General features: G+C 43.0%; 2 protein-coding genes across 12 annotated transcripts in view; one reads left to right on the plus strand and one right to left on the minus strand.

Moving 5' to 3' along the window:
• Window positions 1-15915, plus strand: part of FAM227B (family with sequence similarity 227 member B) — a 225148-nt gene that overhangs the window by 106313 nt on the left and 102920 nt on the right. The gene's annotated exons all lie outside the window — the stretch shown is intronic.
• FGF7 (fibroblast growth factor 7) overlaps window positions 1-15915 on the minus strand; it is a 73144-nt gene that overhangs the window by 34092 nt on the left and 23137 nt on the right. For 2 of the 3 annotated variants that reach the window (XM_075897183.1, XM_075897184.1), the window contains exons 3-4: window positions 13660-13829; window positions 6438-6528 (exon numbers count right to left, since the gene is read on the minus strand). The exons of the other annotated variant lie outside the window; for it this stretch is intronic. In XM_075897183.1, coding sequence (XP_075753298.1) covers window positions 6438-6528; window positions 13660-13829 — 261 coding nt within the window. The remainder of the gene's footprint in view (window positions 1-6437; window positions 6529-13659; window positions 13830-15915) is intronic. 3 annotated transcript variants of the gene reach the window in all.

A 15915-nucleotide genomic window follows, 5' to 3' on the forward strand; every position in this document is an offset into this window, starting at 1 on the left:
TGTTCTGTTCAACCTTATATACCCTGTTTCGGTATTTTTCCTCTCACCTGGCTATGCTGCTGTTATTTTTTTGTTGTCTCATTCTGCCCTTTCAAAACTTTCATCTGCTTCTTATTTCGGGTTATCAGCACTTTCTTGCATTTGCAGTCTTTGTTATTTTACTTCCCTAAAAGTGGGGTTATTATTGGTCATCCAATCACATTTTGGTTTTTTGCTTATGTCTCCTGTATCTTGACAATGATGCCTTCCTTTTACACTTTCAACTAAATTGGTGTTCATTTGACATTCAGGGTAGGCCTTAACACATCCTTTTCACAGAAGGTAACTAAGAAATAGTATCCCTCACACTATAGCACAGAATCACAAACTCTTGTTGTTCTATGCAGTCTTTTCCTGACTGGCTCAAAGACAGCACACAAAATCTAACCATCCTTTATGATAAAATGAGTTACAATATCTTCTGCTAATTCTCCTGGCCACTTGAGTTTCAGAAAATCAAATCCAATAATGCAACTCTTACTGATAACAACCATACAATTCAGCTTAAAATTAAACATAAGTTACATGAAAATTTTCTTTAACATTTTCTTGTCATTCCCAGGGCAAGAAAATTGTGAAAGTTAAAAAGGTTCCAAAATAGATCCAAAAATCACAACCTTTTATGTAAACTCCTAGATCTAGTCTTTCATTATGACTTATATACTATGCTTTATTGCCAACACCAGATGTTGAAAAAGGCATGAAACAGACCCTGAGAAATCATGTGATTGGCTGCAAAAATATTTTTGAAATAATAAATTTTGGGGACTTATTTGCCTTCTGGTTTTGATCTGTTAGGGTTTGTGTTTTCTTAATTTTCTCTTAAATCACTATGACTAGACACTTACTTTTTAAATGAATCTGAGAGTCTAATTTAATCACCTGAATCAGGGTTTTAAGGAAAACCACCAAATAGCCCAAGAATTGGCAACGAATTATGTAAACAATCAGAAGTAGTTAAATAAGAGTTTAAGGGATGGATGGATGGATGAATACTTCCACTATTTGGATGATTTTGTATTCAGGGGCTTTAGTATTTGGGAAGTATTTGTAGGCCCAAAATAATCGGCCCTCCTTGGTGGTAAGGAACAACAGCTGACCCACGTTGCCCTGGAACTATTTCTAATGGAACTTGTAATCCAGGCCTGCTTCCCAGTTTTGACTAATTTTCATAAAACAGGTGAGTAAAATAATATTATTTCATCTCACTTCTCTTGCTACTATCCTGGGACAAAAACAGCCACAACTGCACTGCAAACAACAATGGAAGATAATTTTCAGAGAAGCAGGCAGTCTGCCTGCCTGACTTTTCCATTGTTCCATATGGGAACCAGACAATCACTTGCAGCTAAATTTTCTGCTGGATAATTTGCCAAGTTTCACACAGTACTCTCAAGTAGTGGTTTCTGTTTAAAAAAATATAGCGTGTGTTTATGCACATGTATGTGTTGCAGAACAGAAGACGCAGCCCAAAGGAGGTGGAGACAAAGATGACTCTAAACCACAAGCTTTCTCATGTATACTGTGTCCCCTAACTCCCTCTGAAGCTTTCAATAGCTGCAAATCATCATAGCTTAAAGTATGGACACTGTGCTCCCACCCTGACACACTCTGAGGCTCCTGGCACAATGTGTGCTATGGCTGGTGAGGCCTGCACAGGGATAATTCTCCCCAGGCTGCTTGCATAGCTTTTAGGCTCCTTCGCACCAGTACTGCAGTGTAGAGAGGAGCCATAGCTAGAATCTCCTCTACTATGTTTTTAGTAGATTTTTATCCTAGCATTATTCTAAATTGTTGTCTCACATCACAAAAGAATAATTGTTCCCTTTGTTAATTAAAGTGTTCATAAAATGTGTCCCAGAAGGAACAAATTGACATTCCCATAGCTAGATATTGTAAAACCTGGGTTAAATATAGAGTGTTTTCTTATCAGTGACATTGTTTTCTCAGATATAGCTAGTAAGTTAGTTTGTTTAAAAATGAAAAAAAAAAAAAAGCCAATGAATTGGAGACGTAAGAGCATAGCTGGCTACAGTATTAGGAATTTAAACTTACTCTCTAGAGCCTTTGGCACAGGAACAAAAGGAAGATTTCAGATCATTTCAAGGTTGGGATAGGAAAATCCCCATCTAAATAAGTTTGGATGGGTCTTGGAAGATGTAGTTTCATTCATAAACACTACATTACATTCTTTAATATTCCTTGAGTCTCAATAATCTGTATAAAATATAAAGCAAGCACTACTTACTTTATAATACATTTTAGCTATATTTTCAAACTCAAATCTGTGATTTGCCATGGGGGCAGCTTAAGCAAAACATCTCAACACATTAATTTCAGAATCTGTGAAGACACAGTCAGTATGTAATTCCTTATAATGTATTAAAAAATTCAAATGGCTTCTTGAAAAGTAATGCTACAGCTCCATCCACCCCTCCCCACCACACACACACACAGTACCACCACCACCACCCAAGTGTGGTTGGTGATAGAAAACATCTGGTTCATTCTTTTCCCTATGAGGCATTCATTGGTCATATATTTATATAATCTGCTTCAGTCACTCAGATTGTTCTGGTTCTACTTATGACAAATCATTCAGATTTTAGCATAACCTGAATTAGAACAGCAGAAGAATTTGGAAAAGACTAAGCGGACCATCTAGTCCATTTCCAATTAAAGAAATGATGATGTTATCTACAATAATTTACATGAATTTTCCGGCTTACTGTTCAAAATGTCTTTAGTTCTGTTTAGAGTGACTAGATGTCCCAATTTTATAGGCTAAGTCCCAATATTTGGAGCTTTTTTTATATATAGTCACCTATTAACTTTTCCAGTTTTTTACATTTACAATCTGGTCACCCTATTCCTCTTGATCAACCTATCAACAATTGAAACTCCAAATGTTTTTCGTGATATTCAGTTTAATATTTCCTTGTCTTAATTTCAACTAATTATTTCTAGTTACACATCATTTTGCCCACCTAAAAACCCTTTTCTAGGATTAAATCCTTAACCCAATGAAATCAATGGTAATTTTGCAGTCTGCAAATCATATGTAATTGTTTATAGAACAAATTCTCTACCCTGCTCAAATGCACAATCTCTCTTCATGTACAACTTCTGGGGACAGCATAAATTGAATTATTTACATTTCTACTGTTGCTTATTTTAATATGTGATACAGACCAGACATGGAACATATCTAACAAGGACACACACTATACAATGCTAAGTCTATTAACTTGGTGGTAATTCAGATAAATTCATCCCATACTATTTCTGCAGAACACGTGCCTCATTTATTGTAGAGATTGTATGGTGTGTGGTAAACGAGAATACATTCACTGAACATGAAAAATAAAAGGAAATATGGCTTTCAGTTGTATTCACTGTATTTCAGTTGTATTCAGCATCCAGATTTTAAATCAAATTATCATGACATATCTGCATATCAGAGTTCAATAGTTCAACAAAATATATCATAATTTTAAATGGTTTGGGCAGCAAGGAGCAAGTACAGGTTGAACCTCTCTAGTCCTGCACTCTCTGGTCTAGCAACATCCATGGTCCAGCATGATTTTAGTTAATCAGATGTCCACTTATCTTAGGTAAGGCCAAGTTTCCCACAGTCCCATAAAGTTTGTTTACAGTCACCATTCCTGGCTCTCAGTGTTCTGTGCTGTTATTTAACTCTAAGTTACCCTTAAATGTCTTCTAAGAGCCCAGCAAGCAGTGGAAGTGTTGGTAAATCTGCTAGACAATATTGACCTCCCATGTTTTGGCAAATTCTCTGGTTCAGCCCCGGTCAAGTCCAAAGGGTGCCAGACTAGAATGATTCAACCTGTCGTTTTTCGAGTGGTGTCATAGTATTTAGTTGTGCATTTACTACATAGTTTGGCAGCAGAACTGGACAAAAACAGCATCAGCAACAAATGAGAGAAAACATTTCAATCAGTCCTCAGAGAAAAAGGCTATCCCACCTAAGGTATCATAGTAACTCTTGCCAACTTTCTTCTATTTTATTTTGCTTTGTTTTGTTTGTTTTTACACTTGTGTTTTTGTCTAATCGTATTTTCAAGATTCAAAATCATATCTGCTTTTTCACTGATAGTTTCAAATGTTATCAGGGAAATTAAATTAACTGTTCCTCTTGTGAGACCCATACTACAGATATTTCTTGTCTAGCATAATATTACTCACCTGATTAGTCCCATTGAAATCACTGAGATTACTTTTGTTAGTAAAATTACAAACATGTGATTTCAAGATTATGATATTAGAAATTCCACAAACCAAGAAATTTTGTAATTTACATTTGTAAAAAGCATTAAATTCCAGCATGAGACTTAAAATTGTTACTGTAATTTTATTAGTTCCTATTTGTGTTGACACTGATTGTTTTCCAAGTATATTATGACCATAATATAGATGTTGGCCCTCAAGCATTAATTTCAATAGCAAGTAAGGCTGCCCATCACCTCACAGGAAACACTTAGCATCTTGCAAAATCTGTGCTTTTAAAAGTAATAATGCAAGTGTATTCCCTGAAGAGCATTTTCAAGTACTCCTTTATTTGTACTTGAAAAGTCAGTAGAGTCTTTCACTTTTTTATGAAAGATGTAATAAAATATTCCCTTATGCTCTGACATTTCTGAAAGTATTTAACCTTTCAATCAATCAACTGCATGGATTTTTTTTAGAGGGCTGGGAGAGAAGAGATTGTCAGAGCTTTGAATGCATAAGAAATGTAGGATTGGGCATTTCTTGTGTTGTTTGATTACCCTCAGGCTCCTGACCTTGAGTTTGAAACCAAGATACTAAAGAGCTGGTTTATGCATACCTAAACTTTCTTCCCATTGTTTTCATTTCTTCAGGAATAATCAAAGAAGGTTTTCTAGTTCATGATTTATTTTGCATATTTATTTACAGGTATTTGGACATACACGACAGAATTTTGTGGGGCTATTTTTACTTGGGCTATACAAATGATCTTTTGCTTCTAGGCACATTTAGTAGATGACCTTTTGGGATAGGTCTCAATCCCATGAAGAGATTTCTTAAATCTCATGGGGTATGTCTACACTTGCTCCCCAGTTTGAACTAGTGATGCAGATGTAGGTGACTGAAATTACTAATGAAGCGGGGATTTAAATATCCCACACTTCATTAGCATGATCTCACCGGCGCATTACTGCGCTCAACAGCTGTTTCGAAAGTGAAAGTGCGCACTGGGACGCATTAGTTTGAACCAAACCCCTTGGTTCAAACTAACGTTACTCCTCATTTTTTTAAATGAGGAGTAACGTTAAATGATATTTAAATCCCCACTTCATTACCAATTATGTTTGCCTACATTTGCCTCCCTAGTTTGAACTAGGGAGCAAGTGTAGACGTACCCAGAGAGTGTATCTAGATATTTCCAGTATCCCAAAATAGTGTTTTCCACATCTTGACAGCATGCCTGTTATTTCAAAATAGCTTTTGAAATAACGGGCATACTATTCCGACGTCCCTGTAATCCTCTTTCCAGAAGGAATAAGGGACGTTTCAGAATAATAGTTTATTTTGAAATTTACAGCACCAAATTATGAAATAATCTATTTGTAACTCAAATTGAGTAGCTTATTTTGAGCTTAGGGTGCACTGTAGGCGCACCCATAGTAAACACCCTGGATCCAGTTCCTCTCCTTCTCTTTCACAAAGGGAGTTAATAAGATGCTACTAACTCCATATGTAACCAAAGGAAGTTGCTTGTATCTGATAGGTAGGGAGAAGGACACCAGAAAGATAGGCTACACATTTTACTGATGTGATCACAACTAAGGCTGAAAATTTGTTAACGTAAATTTTGAAAAAAAACCACAGGAATTAGTCATAGTAAAAATGTCAAATGTCATGGAATAATTGTAAAAAAAAGTTAAACTTATGTTTTAAACTATTTATATGAGCTCAGGACATTTAAAGTTACATTAAGTTCAGCTATAAAGTTTTTGTTTGCTTGAGTATTCAATCACATTTCTCCTTTCATTTTTAATCTAATCTCATAAATCTGCTCATTACCTGATTGTTTCATTAGCAAAAAGTGAAGATCAGAATACACTCACCTGTTATAAATGTGAAGTTTTATTTATTTCAATGACACTATTATGATTCACCCCAGCTGGGGATCTAGCCCTGAATGTGTAAGTGAAAAGGTAACTCTGACATATGTTCGTCCACTCATATTGCAACAACTGCTCTTAGCTAACATGATGAATGGCCAGCCAAAAGGAGGGAGAAGTCAGAGACCAGCTGCTTTTTGTAGAATGCTCCCATTGAAAAGTAGCATGACATTTTTTATTAAATTACACATGAATTAATTTCTGAGCACATAAGCATCAACTTCAGCAGACCTGATGACACATGTTTCCAGCTGTCTGGAGCTTTCCATGCTCCTCCTGAAGCTTCAGAATGTCTTGCTATTGTTGCTTTCACTGCCAAGAGCTGGAACAGAGTGAAAGCTGCCATCACATGGTGCCATCACAAACAGATGCATCAGCCCCTATGACCACCAAGTGTGAAGCAGATTGCCAGAGCTGCACTCTCTCTGTGTAGCTTCCTTGCCAGAACTCTGCACATTTACCTTGTCCTTGAAGAACTGTTGTTGGAGGAGAGTATATCTTGCTAATATAGGGTATGTCTACACTACAACGTTAATTCGAACTAACTTAGTTCGAATTAGTTAATTCGAACTAAGCTAATTCAAACTAACGGATCTAGACTAAAAAACTAGTTCGAATTAGCGTTTTGCTATTTCGAACTAGCATGTCCACATTAAGTGGACCCTGAACCGGGCTTAAGGACGGCCGGAAGCAGTGCCGGCAGGGCATCAGAGGAGGACTTAGAGTGTGGAGATGCTGTCTCAGGCTAGCCGAGGGCTGTGCTTAAAGGGTCCCGAAACAGACAATTCTCAGGGGTGCCCCGCTTGCAAAGCAGTCCTGGCTTGGAGTGCCCGGAGTACCCACACTGGGTACATCACAGCACTCGGCCATCAGACCGGCTGCACTTGCCGCAGGCTGCCATCTGGGGAGAGGGGACAATCGGGGGGCTGCAGGAGAGGCTGCACCCCAAAAGCCTGCAGAGCCACCCCAGTCCTCCCCATCGGGGGCGTGTACCCCATTCCTCCCTCACCTCCTTCCACTTACCCTTCCCTAGCCCTTTTCTTGATGTACAAAATAAAGGACAATTGTGTTAAAAAATGGAATCTGTCTTTATTGAACAAAACTGGGGGAGACTGGGAAAAGGAGGTGGGAGAGGGGAAGAGAGAGGCTGGGAGAGGGGAGGGCAACTAAAATGATCAGGGGTTTGGAACAGGTCCCACATGAAGAGAGGCTAAAGAGACTGGGACTTCTCAGCTTAGAAAAGAGGAGACGGAGGGGGGACAAAGCACAGAGTCAACCTGTGGAACTCCTTGCTGCAGGAGGCTGTGAAGGCTAGAACTAGAACAGAGTTTAAAGGGAAGTGAGATCAAGTCATGGAGGGTGGGTCCATGGAGTGGTATTAGCCAGGGGGTAGGAGTGGTGTCCCTGCCCAAGGTTTGTGGAAGGCTGGAGAGGGATGGCACGAGACAAATGGCTTGGTCACTGTCTTTGGTCCATCCCCTCCAGGGTCCCTAGTGTTGGCCACTGTTGGCAGACAGGCTACAGAGCTAGATGGACCTTTGGTCTGACCCAGGACGGCCATTGTAAGCTCAGGGCTCAGTGTTGGGGGTTTTAGTGGACCACCTTGATTTTCATGCACTCCTGCTCCTGGGTGGCCAGGCTCGCAGCTCTCCTGCCCTAGCTGGCCACATTCCTGTGCCTAGTGCCAAGATCGTGGACGAGGTCCACGATGTCCGCACTAGCCCAGGCGGGTGCCCGCCTCTTGCGGTCCCGGGCAAGTTTCCGGGAGCCGCCAGCCTGGTCCCGGGAAGAGGGGGAGGGCTGGGGGGTCATCGGGTAGGTGGCTCGATCCGTGCCAGGTGCAGGGTCTGCTGGCTGGGTGCTGGCAGGCTTGCACCTGGCACGGGCACTGTAGCCAGCCCGTGCCCCTTTAAGGGGCCCGGGGCCAGGAGGCGGGCAGTAGAGTTTCCCTGGTGTTGGCCAGAGTAGCCACCAGGGAAAGCTGGGGAGGGCTAGCCTCCCACTAGTTCGAATTAAGGGTCTACACAGCCCTTAATTCGAACTAGTAAATTCGAACTAGGCTTAATCTTCGTGGAATGAGGATTACCTAGTTCGAACTAAGCGCTCCGTTAGTTCGAATTAAATTCGAACTAATGGAGCGCTAGTGTAGCGCCTATGAAAGTTAGTTTGAACTAACATCGTTTGTTCGAACTAACTTTGTAGTGTAGACATACCCATAGTTCCCTTAGAAACTTATTTAATATAAATGTTTCTTTAGCCCATTGACCACTCACCCCCCAAATAAACAGACTTGTTTTTCAACAAAAAAGGCTTTTTTATTTGCTCTGCAGGGGGGGAGGGATGGGAGGGCAGAGGAAGGGAGGGGTGCAGGAGGAAAGGCACACAGAGGGAATGCAGGGCCCCTTGTGGAGAGGCATGGGGGAGAGTCTCATAACTGGACTTGGCTGAATGTCTCCCTCAAGGCCTCTCTGATGAGCTCAGCCCCTTGATATGCTCACTTAATGGTACTGGTGTCCAGCTTCTCATATGCCCTGGCCATCTATTCAGCCTCTGCCTCCCACCCTGGCAGGAAAGTCTCCCCCTTGCAGGCTACCACCATGAAGGGGATGTTGCACTTGCTGAGGTCCAAATGGGTGAGGAGACTCCTGAACCTCCTCCTTAGGCGGCCGAAAGCACACTCCATGACTATGTGGGACCTGCTCAGCCTGGCATTGAAGTGCTCCTTTGTGGGGTCCAGGCTGCCAGTGTAGGGCTTCATGAGCCAGGGGAGCAAGGAGTAGATTGAATTGCCCAGAATGCAGATGGGCATGTCCACTTCCCTGACTCTGTTGGTGTGGTTGGAGAAAAGAGTGCCAACGTGCAACTTTCAGAACAGGCATGAGTTCCAGAAGATGCGGGCATTGTGCGCCTTCCCCGGCCATCCAACACTGATATCGGTGAAGCATCCCTTGTGATCCATGAGTGCCTGCAACACCATGGAGAAATACCCCACCTGTTGATGTACTTTGAGACACGGTGGTCGGTGGCCAAGATGGGGATATGCATGCCGTCTATGGCTTCCCCACAGTTGGGTAAGCCCACGGCAGCAAAGCCATCAACAATGCTGTTCACATTGCCCAGAGTGATGACCCTCTGTAGAAGCATGATGACCTTGACTACCTGTAGGAGCATGGCCTCAACTGTGGATTTCCCCATGCCGAACTGGTTCCCTATGGAATGGTAGCTGTTGGGTGTGATGAGCTTCCACAAGGCAATGGCAACACGCTTCTGCATGGGGATGGTGGATCTCAGTCGAGTGTCCTGTCACCTGAAGGTAGGGGCAGGACAATGAGCTCCAGGAAAGTAGCTGCAGGACAATGTAGTCCCACCAGTCTGAACTGGGCTCCCTCTGCCTGAAGTGGCATTCTATGGTGTTCAAGGGATCAAGGAGCATTTGCGGTAGCAGGAGTGTTAGGACCTGGGTGATGAAGGCCTCTGGTCTAGGCTGGTCATCATCCTGCTGGAACAGCATGTGGGCAGTCAGGATGAACTGTGCCATGAGGTTCAACACTAAGCCCGTAAGCCTAGCACTGCTTTGCAACAGCTCCGACTCCATCTTGTGAGTGCTGTGGTGTCTGCAAGGGCAACCAGACCACACTGCATCAATTTTTTATCCCACAAAGGAGGAGGCAGTTGAGGAGTAGGATGTGAGATGTGGCCACAGAGAGGAGCCCATGAAAACACGCATCACAGCTTGCTTGATCAAGCAACCAGAGGAAGTGTCTGCCCTTCTGGTGCCCTCACCAGAGTGCTTTCAGGGGCTCTAAGTCTGAGGCAGGGTCCAATCAATGTGGATGTGCTATTTTGAAATAATTCTGACTAATTTTGATGCTCCCCCATAGTGGGGACACACTATTTCAATTTTGTTATTTCAGGAGTTATTATTTCAGTTTTACTTATTTCAACATTATTTCCTAGAGTATCATAGAATACTAGGACTGGAAGGGACCTCGAGAGGTCATCGAGTCCAGTCCCCTGCCCTCATGGCAGGACCAAATATTGTCGAGACCATCCCTGATAGACATTTATGTAACCTGCTCTTAAATATCTCCAGAGATGGGGATTCCACAACCTCCCTGGGCAATTTATTCCAGTGTTTGACCACCCTGACAGTTAGGAACTTTTTGCTAATATCCAACCTAGACTTCTCTTGCTGCAGTTTAAGCCCATTGCTTCTTGTTCTATCCTCAGAGGCCAAGATGAACAAGTTTTCTCCCTCTTCCTTATGACACCCTTTTAGATATCTGAAAACAGCTATCATGTTCCCCCGCAATCTTCTCTTTTCTAAACTAAACAAACCCAATTCCTTCAGCCTTCTCTCATAGGTCATGCTCTCTAGACCTTTAATCATTCTCATTGCTCTTCTCTGGACCCTCTCCAATTTTTCCACATCTTTTTTGAAATGCTGTGCCCAGAATTGGACACAATACTCCAATTGAGGCCTAACCAGCGCAGAGTAGAGCGGAAGAATGACTTCTCATGTCTTGCTCACAACACACCTGTTAATACATCCCAGAATCATGTTTGCTTTCTTTGCAACAGCATCACACTGCTGACTCATATTTAACTTGTGGTCCACTATAACCTCTAGATCCCTTTCTGCCGTACTCCTTCCCAGACCGTCGCTTTCCATTCTGTATGTGTGAAACTGATTGTTCCTTCCTAAGTGGAGCACTTTGCATTTGTCTTTATTAAACTTCATCCTATTTATCTCAGACCATTTCTCCAATTTGTCCAGGTCATTTTGAATTATGACCCTATCCTCCAGATTAGTTGCAATCCCTCCCAGCTTGGTATCATCTGCAAACTTAATAAGCGTACTTTCTATACCAATATCTAAATCGTTGATGAAGATATTGAACAGAGCCGGTCCCAAAACAGACCCCTGAGGAACCCCACTTGTTATGCCTTTTCAGCAGGATTGTGAACCATTAATAACTACTCTCTGAGTATGGTTATCCAGCCAGTTATGCACCCACCTTATAGTAGCTCCATCTAAGTTGTATTTACCTAGTTTATTGATAAGAATATCATGCGAGACCGTATCAAATGCCTTATTAAAGTCTAGGTATACCACCTCTACCACTTCTCCCTTATCCACAAGACTCGTTATGTTCTTTACAAATCCATGCTGACTATTCCCTATCACCTTGCCACTTTCCAAGTGTTTACAGATGATTTCCTTAATTACTTGCTCCATTATCTTCCCTGGCACAGAAGTTAAACTAACTGGTCTGTAGTTTCCTGGGTTGTTCTTATTTCCCTTTTTATAGATGGGCACTATATTTGCCCTTTTCCAGTCCTCTGGAATCTCTCCCGTCTCACATGATTTTCCAAAGATTATAGCTAGAGGCTCAGATACCTCCTCTATCAGCTCCTTGAGTATTCTAGGATGCATTTCATCAGTCCCTGGTGACTTGCAGGCATCTAACTTTTCTAGGTGATTTTTAACTTGTTCTTTTTTTATTTTACCTTCTAAAATTACCCGCTTTCCACTAGCATTCACTATGTTAGGCATTCCTACAGACTTCTCGGTAAAGACCGAAACAAAGAAGTCATTGAGCATCTCTGCCATTTCCAAGTTTCCTGTTACTGTTTCTCCCTCTTCACTGACCAGTGGGCCTACCCTCTCTTTGGTCTTCCTCTTGCTTCTAATGTATTTATAAAACATCTTCTTGTTTCCCTTTATTCCCGTAGCTAGTTTGAGCTCATTCTGTGCCTTTGCCTTTCTAATCTTGCCGCTGCATTCCTGTGCTGTTTGCCTATATTCATCCTTTGTAATTTGTCCTACTTTCCATTTTTATATGACTCCTTTTTTATTTTTAGATCATTCAAGATCTCGTGGTTAAGCCAAGGTGGTCTTTTGTCATATTTTCTATCTTTCCGACACATCGGAATAGCTTGCTTTTGGGCCCTTAACAATGTCCCTTTGAAAAACTGCCAACTCTCCTCAGTTGTTTTTCCTCTCAGTCTCGATTCCCATGGGACCTTACCTATCAGCTCTCTGAGCTTACCAAAATCTGCCTTCCCAAAATCCATTGTCTCTATTTTGCTGTTCTCCCTTTTACCCTTCCTTAGAATTGTGAACTCTATGATTTCATGATCATTTTCACCCAACCTGTCTTCCACTTTCAAATGCCTTATGTTAAAGAGCCCTTTAATACGTGCTATTTTCTTCCCGTGAAGGTACTTATTCACTGTAATCAAGGTGATGATGAACATAGAGAAAAATTCTATAAAAGTAATAGATGGAAGCTTTTGTGTAGAAAGGACTGCAGATTATGTGTTTAGGTGTTGAGTTAAAAACTAAATGGTAATCTTATGCTTTCAGTTTCCCTATCACCTTCCTTTTTCTATCTTGGCCCCCTGACCACCTTGCCAAGGAGTACATAAGCCACAAGGGGTACTTCTTCATGATGCTGCAGGCCATTTCACTGACATCAAGGTGGGATTGTCAGGAAAGGTGCATGATGTGCATGTCTTTAGCGACTCCTGCCTCATCTGAAAGATGCAGAGTGGAATGGTTTTTCCCATACAGGAAAATTAGAATTGGAGAGGTGGAAATGACTGTTGTGATCCTTGGCAACACAGCCTACCTATTGCTCCCATGGCTTATGAAGCCCTACACGGGCAGCCTGGGCCCCAGTAAGGAGGATTTGAACTATAGGCTGAGCAAGCGCAGAATGGTGGTTGAATGTGCTTTTGGACATTTAAGGGGTAGGTTTAGGAGCCTTCTGACTTGGTTGGACAACAGTGAAGGCAACTTCCCCTGTGTGGTGGCAGCCTATTGTGTGCTCCATAATCTTTGCAAGAGCAGGAGAAAACTTACCTAGCAGGGTGGGAGGCTGAGGCAGAGCACCTAGACAGAGAGTTTGAGCAGTGACACTAGCGCGATAAGGAGAGCACAGCAAGGGGCAGTGCAAATTAGAGAGGACTTAAAGAAAAGTTTTATGAATGTCCAGTTTTGAGACTCATGCATGTTGCTCTGAACAAGTTGCCCCTGCATTCCCTGTGTTTTCCTTTAACACCCCACCTCATCCCTGCAGTTCAAGCAATAAAGAGACAATTGTTTAAAGAACATGATTTTTTATTTGTGGAAAACAGCAGGGAAAGGAAAGAAGTGTGAACCCAAAGCGGGGTGGGTGTCTCAGGAACAAGAGTGGGATTGCCGTCTGCCTGGAGGGTAAGGCTGCCCTTGAGTTTCCCCTCACTTCATGTCCTGGGGACACGGTGGCTCCTGGGGAACCTGGGAGTAGAAGCAACAAGGCTGGGGGAGGAGGAACTGGAGTTGTCATTGGGGTGGATAGGATTCTAGAAGGAGACTCTCTCCAGACATTGTCAGGCACTCCTTCATAGTGGTCAGGGAAGCAAACATGGTTTGCTGTCTTGCCTACTGCTCCCTCGTGGCTTTTACCTCCTGACATTCTGCAATCCGGTCCAGTATTCTGCCTGCATCTCCCCCACAAGGGAGTTCATGCAGTCCATCTGCTTCCAGAATATGTCCTTTCTTGTCTGCTTTCATCTGTGGATCTGAGCCAGGCAGGCAGGTGCTATAAGAGGGGGAGTACACAGCTGTTGTCCCAGCTGAAATGAAAAGTTACAAGGGCACACATTACAGCAGATACATCGTGGTAAGCCCAATCTGTTAGCCTACACCAAAGGTCTCTGTAAAGACAATAGAGATGTGTTCTATGTGAGGCCAAATGTTTGCTTTAAAGCATGCACTTTACAGCCGGTGCACAGAGTTCTTGGGGGAGCATCAGAATGCACTCGGGTCGGAGGCAGGCAGGCATGGTAAAGGGCCAGACAGGGAAGGAGCCTGCAGGTGGAGGTAAGGGAGAGAGTGTCTTCCCACTCTGTCCGGCACACGCCTGGTCTGACACATGTGGCCACCTCAAAACACTGCTTCATTTCCTGCTTGTAGTAGGGGTGGGAGATTTGTGTCCAGCACATGCAGCTTCCCAGGGAGAGAGCTAATAGGTTCCACTCCTCCTTCATCCAGGTTGTTATGAGAGATATCAGTCTTCTCTGAATCACAATGAGTGATCGGGAGTGGATGCTGAGTGAATGTGACCAGAAACCTAGGCCTTATGCTGCAAAGCACTTGGTTCAATGATACCAGACCACTTACTAGTGGTTTGGCATGGGAAGGGACCAAAAAGTTCCTATCTAAGAGCTTCATGGAGATGTACAGGCAAGGCTCTTGCTCCATCTGCAGACACACAAGCTGTTCTGCACTGTTCCCCCTCCTCCACCCCGGACTGTGTAGACACAGAGCACACAGCAAATTACACCCCATCGCCTTAACCTACTTATAGTAAGAAAAAGTTTGTGAACTCACCAGAAGTGCCCTCCCTGTGGTCAGTGCTCGACTGGGAGATATCCTGGGAGGAGGGGACTGGTCCAGCATCATGAAAACCTCTTGGCTCTTGGCCAAATCACTGGCTGGCCAGTTTTCTACTCCTCTTACTCCCTCCCCTCCAACCCCACCACCATCCTCTCCTTCACACTGATGCCAGGTGTGTCTTGGCTGGATTCCAAGGTCATGCTGGGGAAGCTGGCTGCCCTTCCCCCAAATCACATCCAGCTGCTCGTAGTAGCAGTATATGTGTGAGATTCTGCACCAGACTGTCCGCTCATCTCCTTCACCTTCTGGTAGGACTGCCTCAGCTTCTTGATTTTGACCCAGCACTGCTGGGTGTCTCTGGAATAATCTTTAGTCTCCAGGCAACTTGTGATCTTGCCACAAATGTCCACGTTCTTCTTGCTGGTTCGGAATTGAGAGTGAATGGATTCATCTCCTCGTGCCTCGATGAGGTCCAAGATCTCCTGAATACTTCACACTGGTGCTTTTCTGTGCCTTTGGGAACTGGAGCCCATGGAAGCAGAAGTATGAAAAGTCATTGCAGTGTTAATAGAATTGATCGAAGTCATGTCCACCTGTGGCGTGGTGTGCTGCTCGCTCTGTGACATGTGCTCACAATGATGGCCACACAGGAAATGCAATTCAAATTTTCCAATTTTTTTTCTACTCACCTGGGCTATGTCTACATAGCAGTGGTATTTCAGAATAACTGTTATTCTGAAACAACGTAGTCCACGTCTACATACAAGCAGTTAATCTGACATAATGTTGAAATAATTTCCAACTGGAAGACTTCTTACTCCGACTCCTGTAACCCTCATTGTACGAGGAGCAAGGGAAGTCAGAGGAAGAGTCCTCTAACTCAGACTTCCTACTGTGCAGACAGCACCAAAAAGCTGAAATAAGATATTTTGACTTAAGCTACACAATTGACGTAGTTCAAGTTGAGTAGTTTATTTCAGATTTAGCCCGGCTGTGTTGACATGTCCCTGGAGAGCTGTATAGGTGCAAGTTCTGGCCAGAGCAGTCAGAACAGGAAACTAAGGGAGGGCTCCCAGAGGCCAATAGCCTTGGCTTCAGCCATGCTGCATCTACACTACTGTAAATTCAACCATGCCAGGTTGGGAATAGCGTTACTTCTCATGAAAAGCAGGAACACTGGAATAAAAATCAGCAGCCCTTAAAGTTGATGTGACATGCGTGGTAGTGTAGCTTCATCACTTAGAAAATCGACCATAGGCAGTTAAATTCAATGCAAAGACTTAGTGTAGACCAGGCCCAAGTGTGTAGCATGATAGTAAAGGG

Source organism: Pelodiscus sinensis, chromosome 14 (genome assembly GCF_049634645.1).
Source record: "Pelodiscus sinensis isolate JC-2024 chromosome 14, ASM4963464v1, whole genome shotgun sequence".
NCBI lineage: Eukaryota > Metazoa > Chordata > Testudines > Trionychidae > Pelodiscus > Pelodiscus sinensis.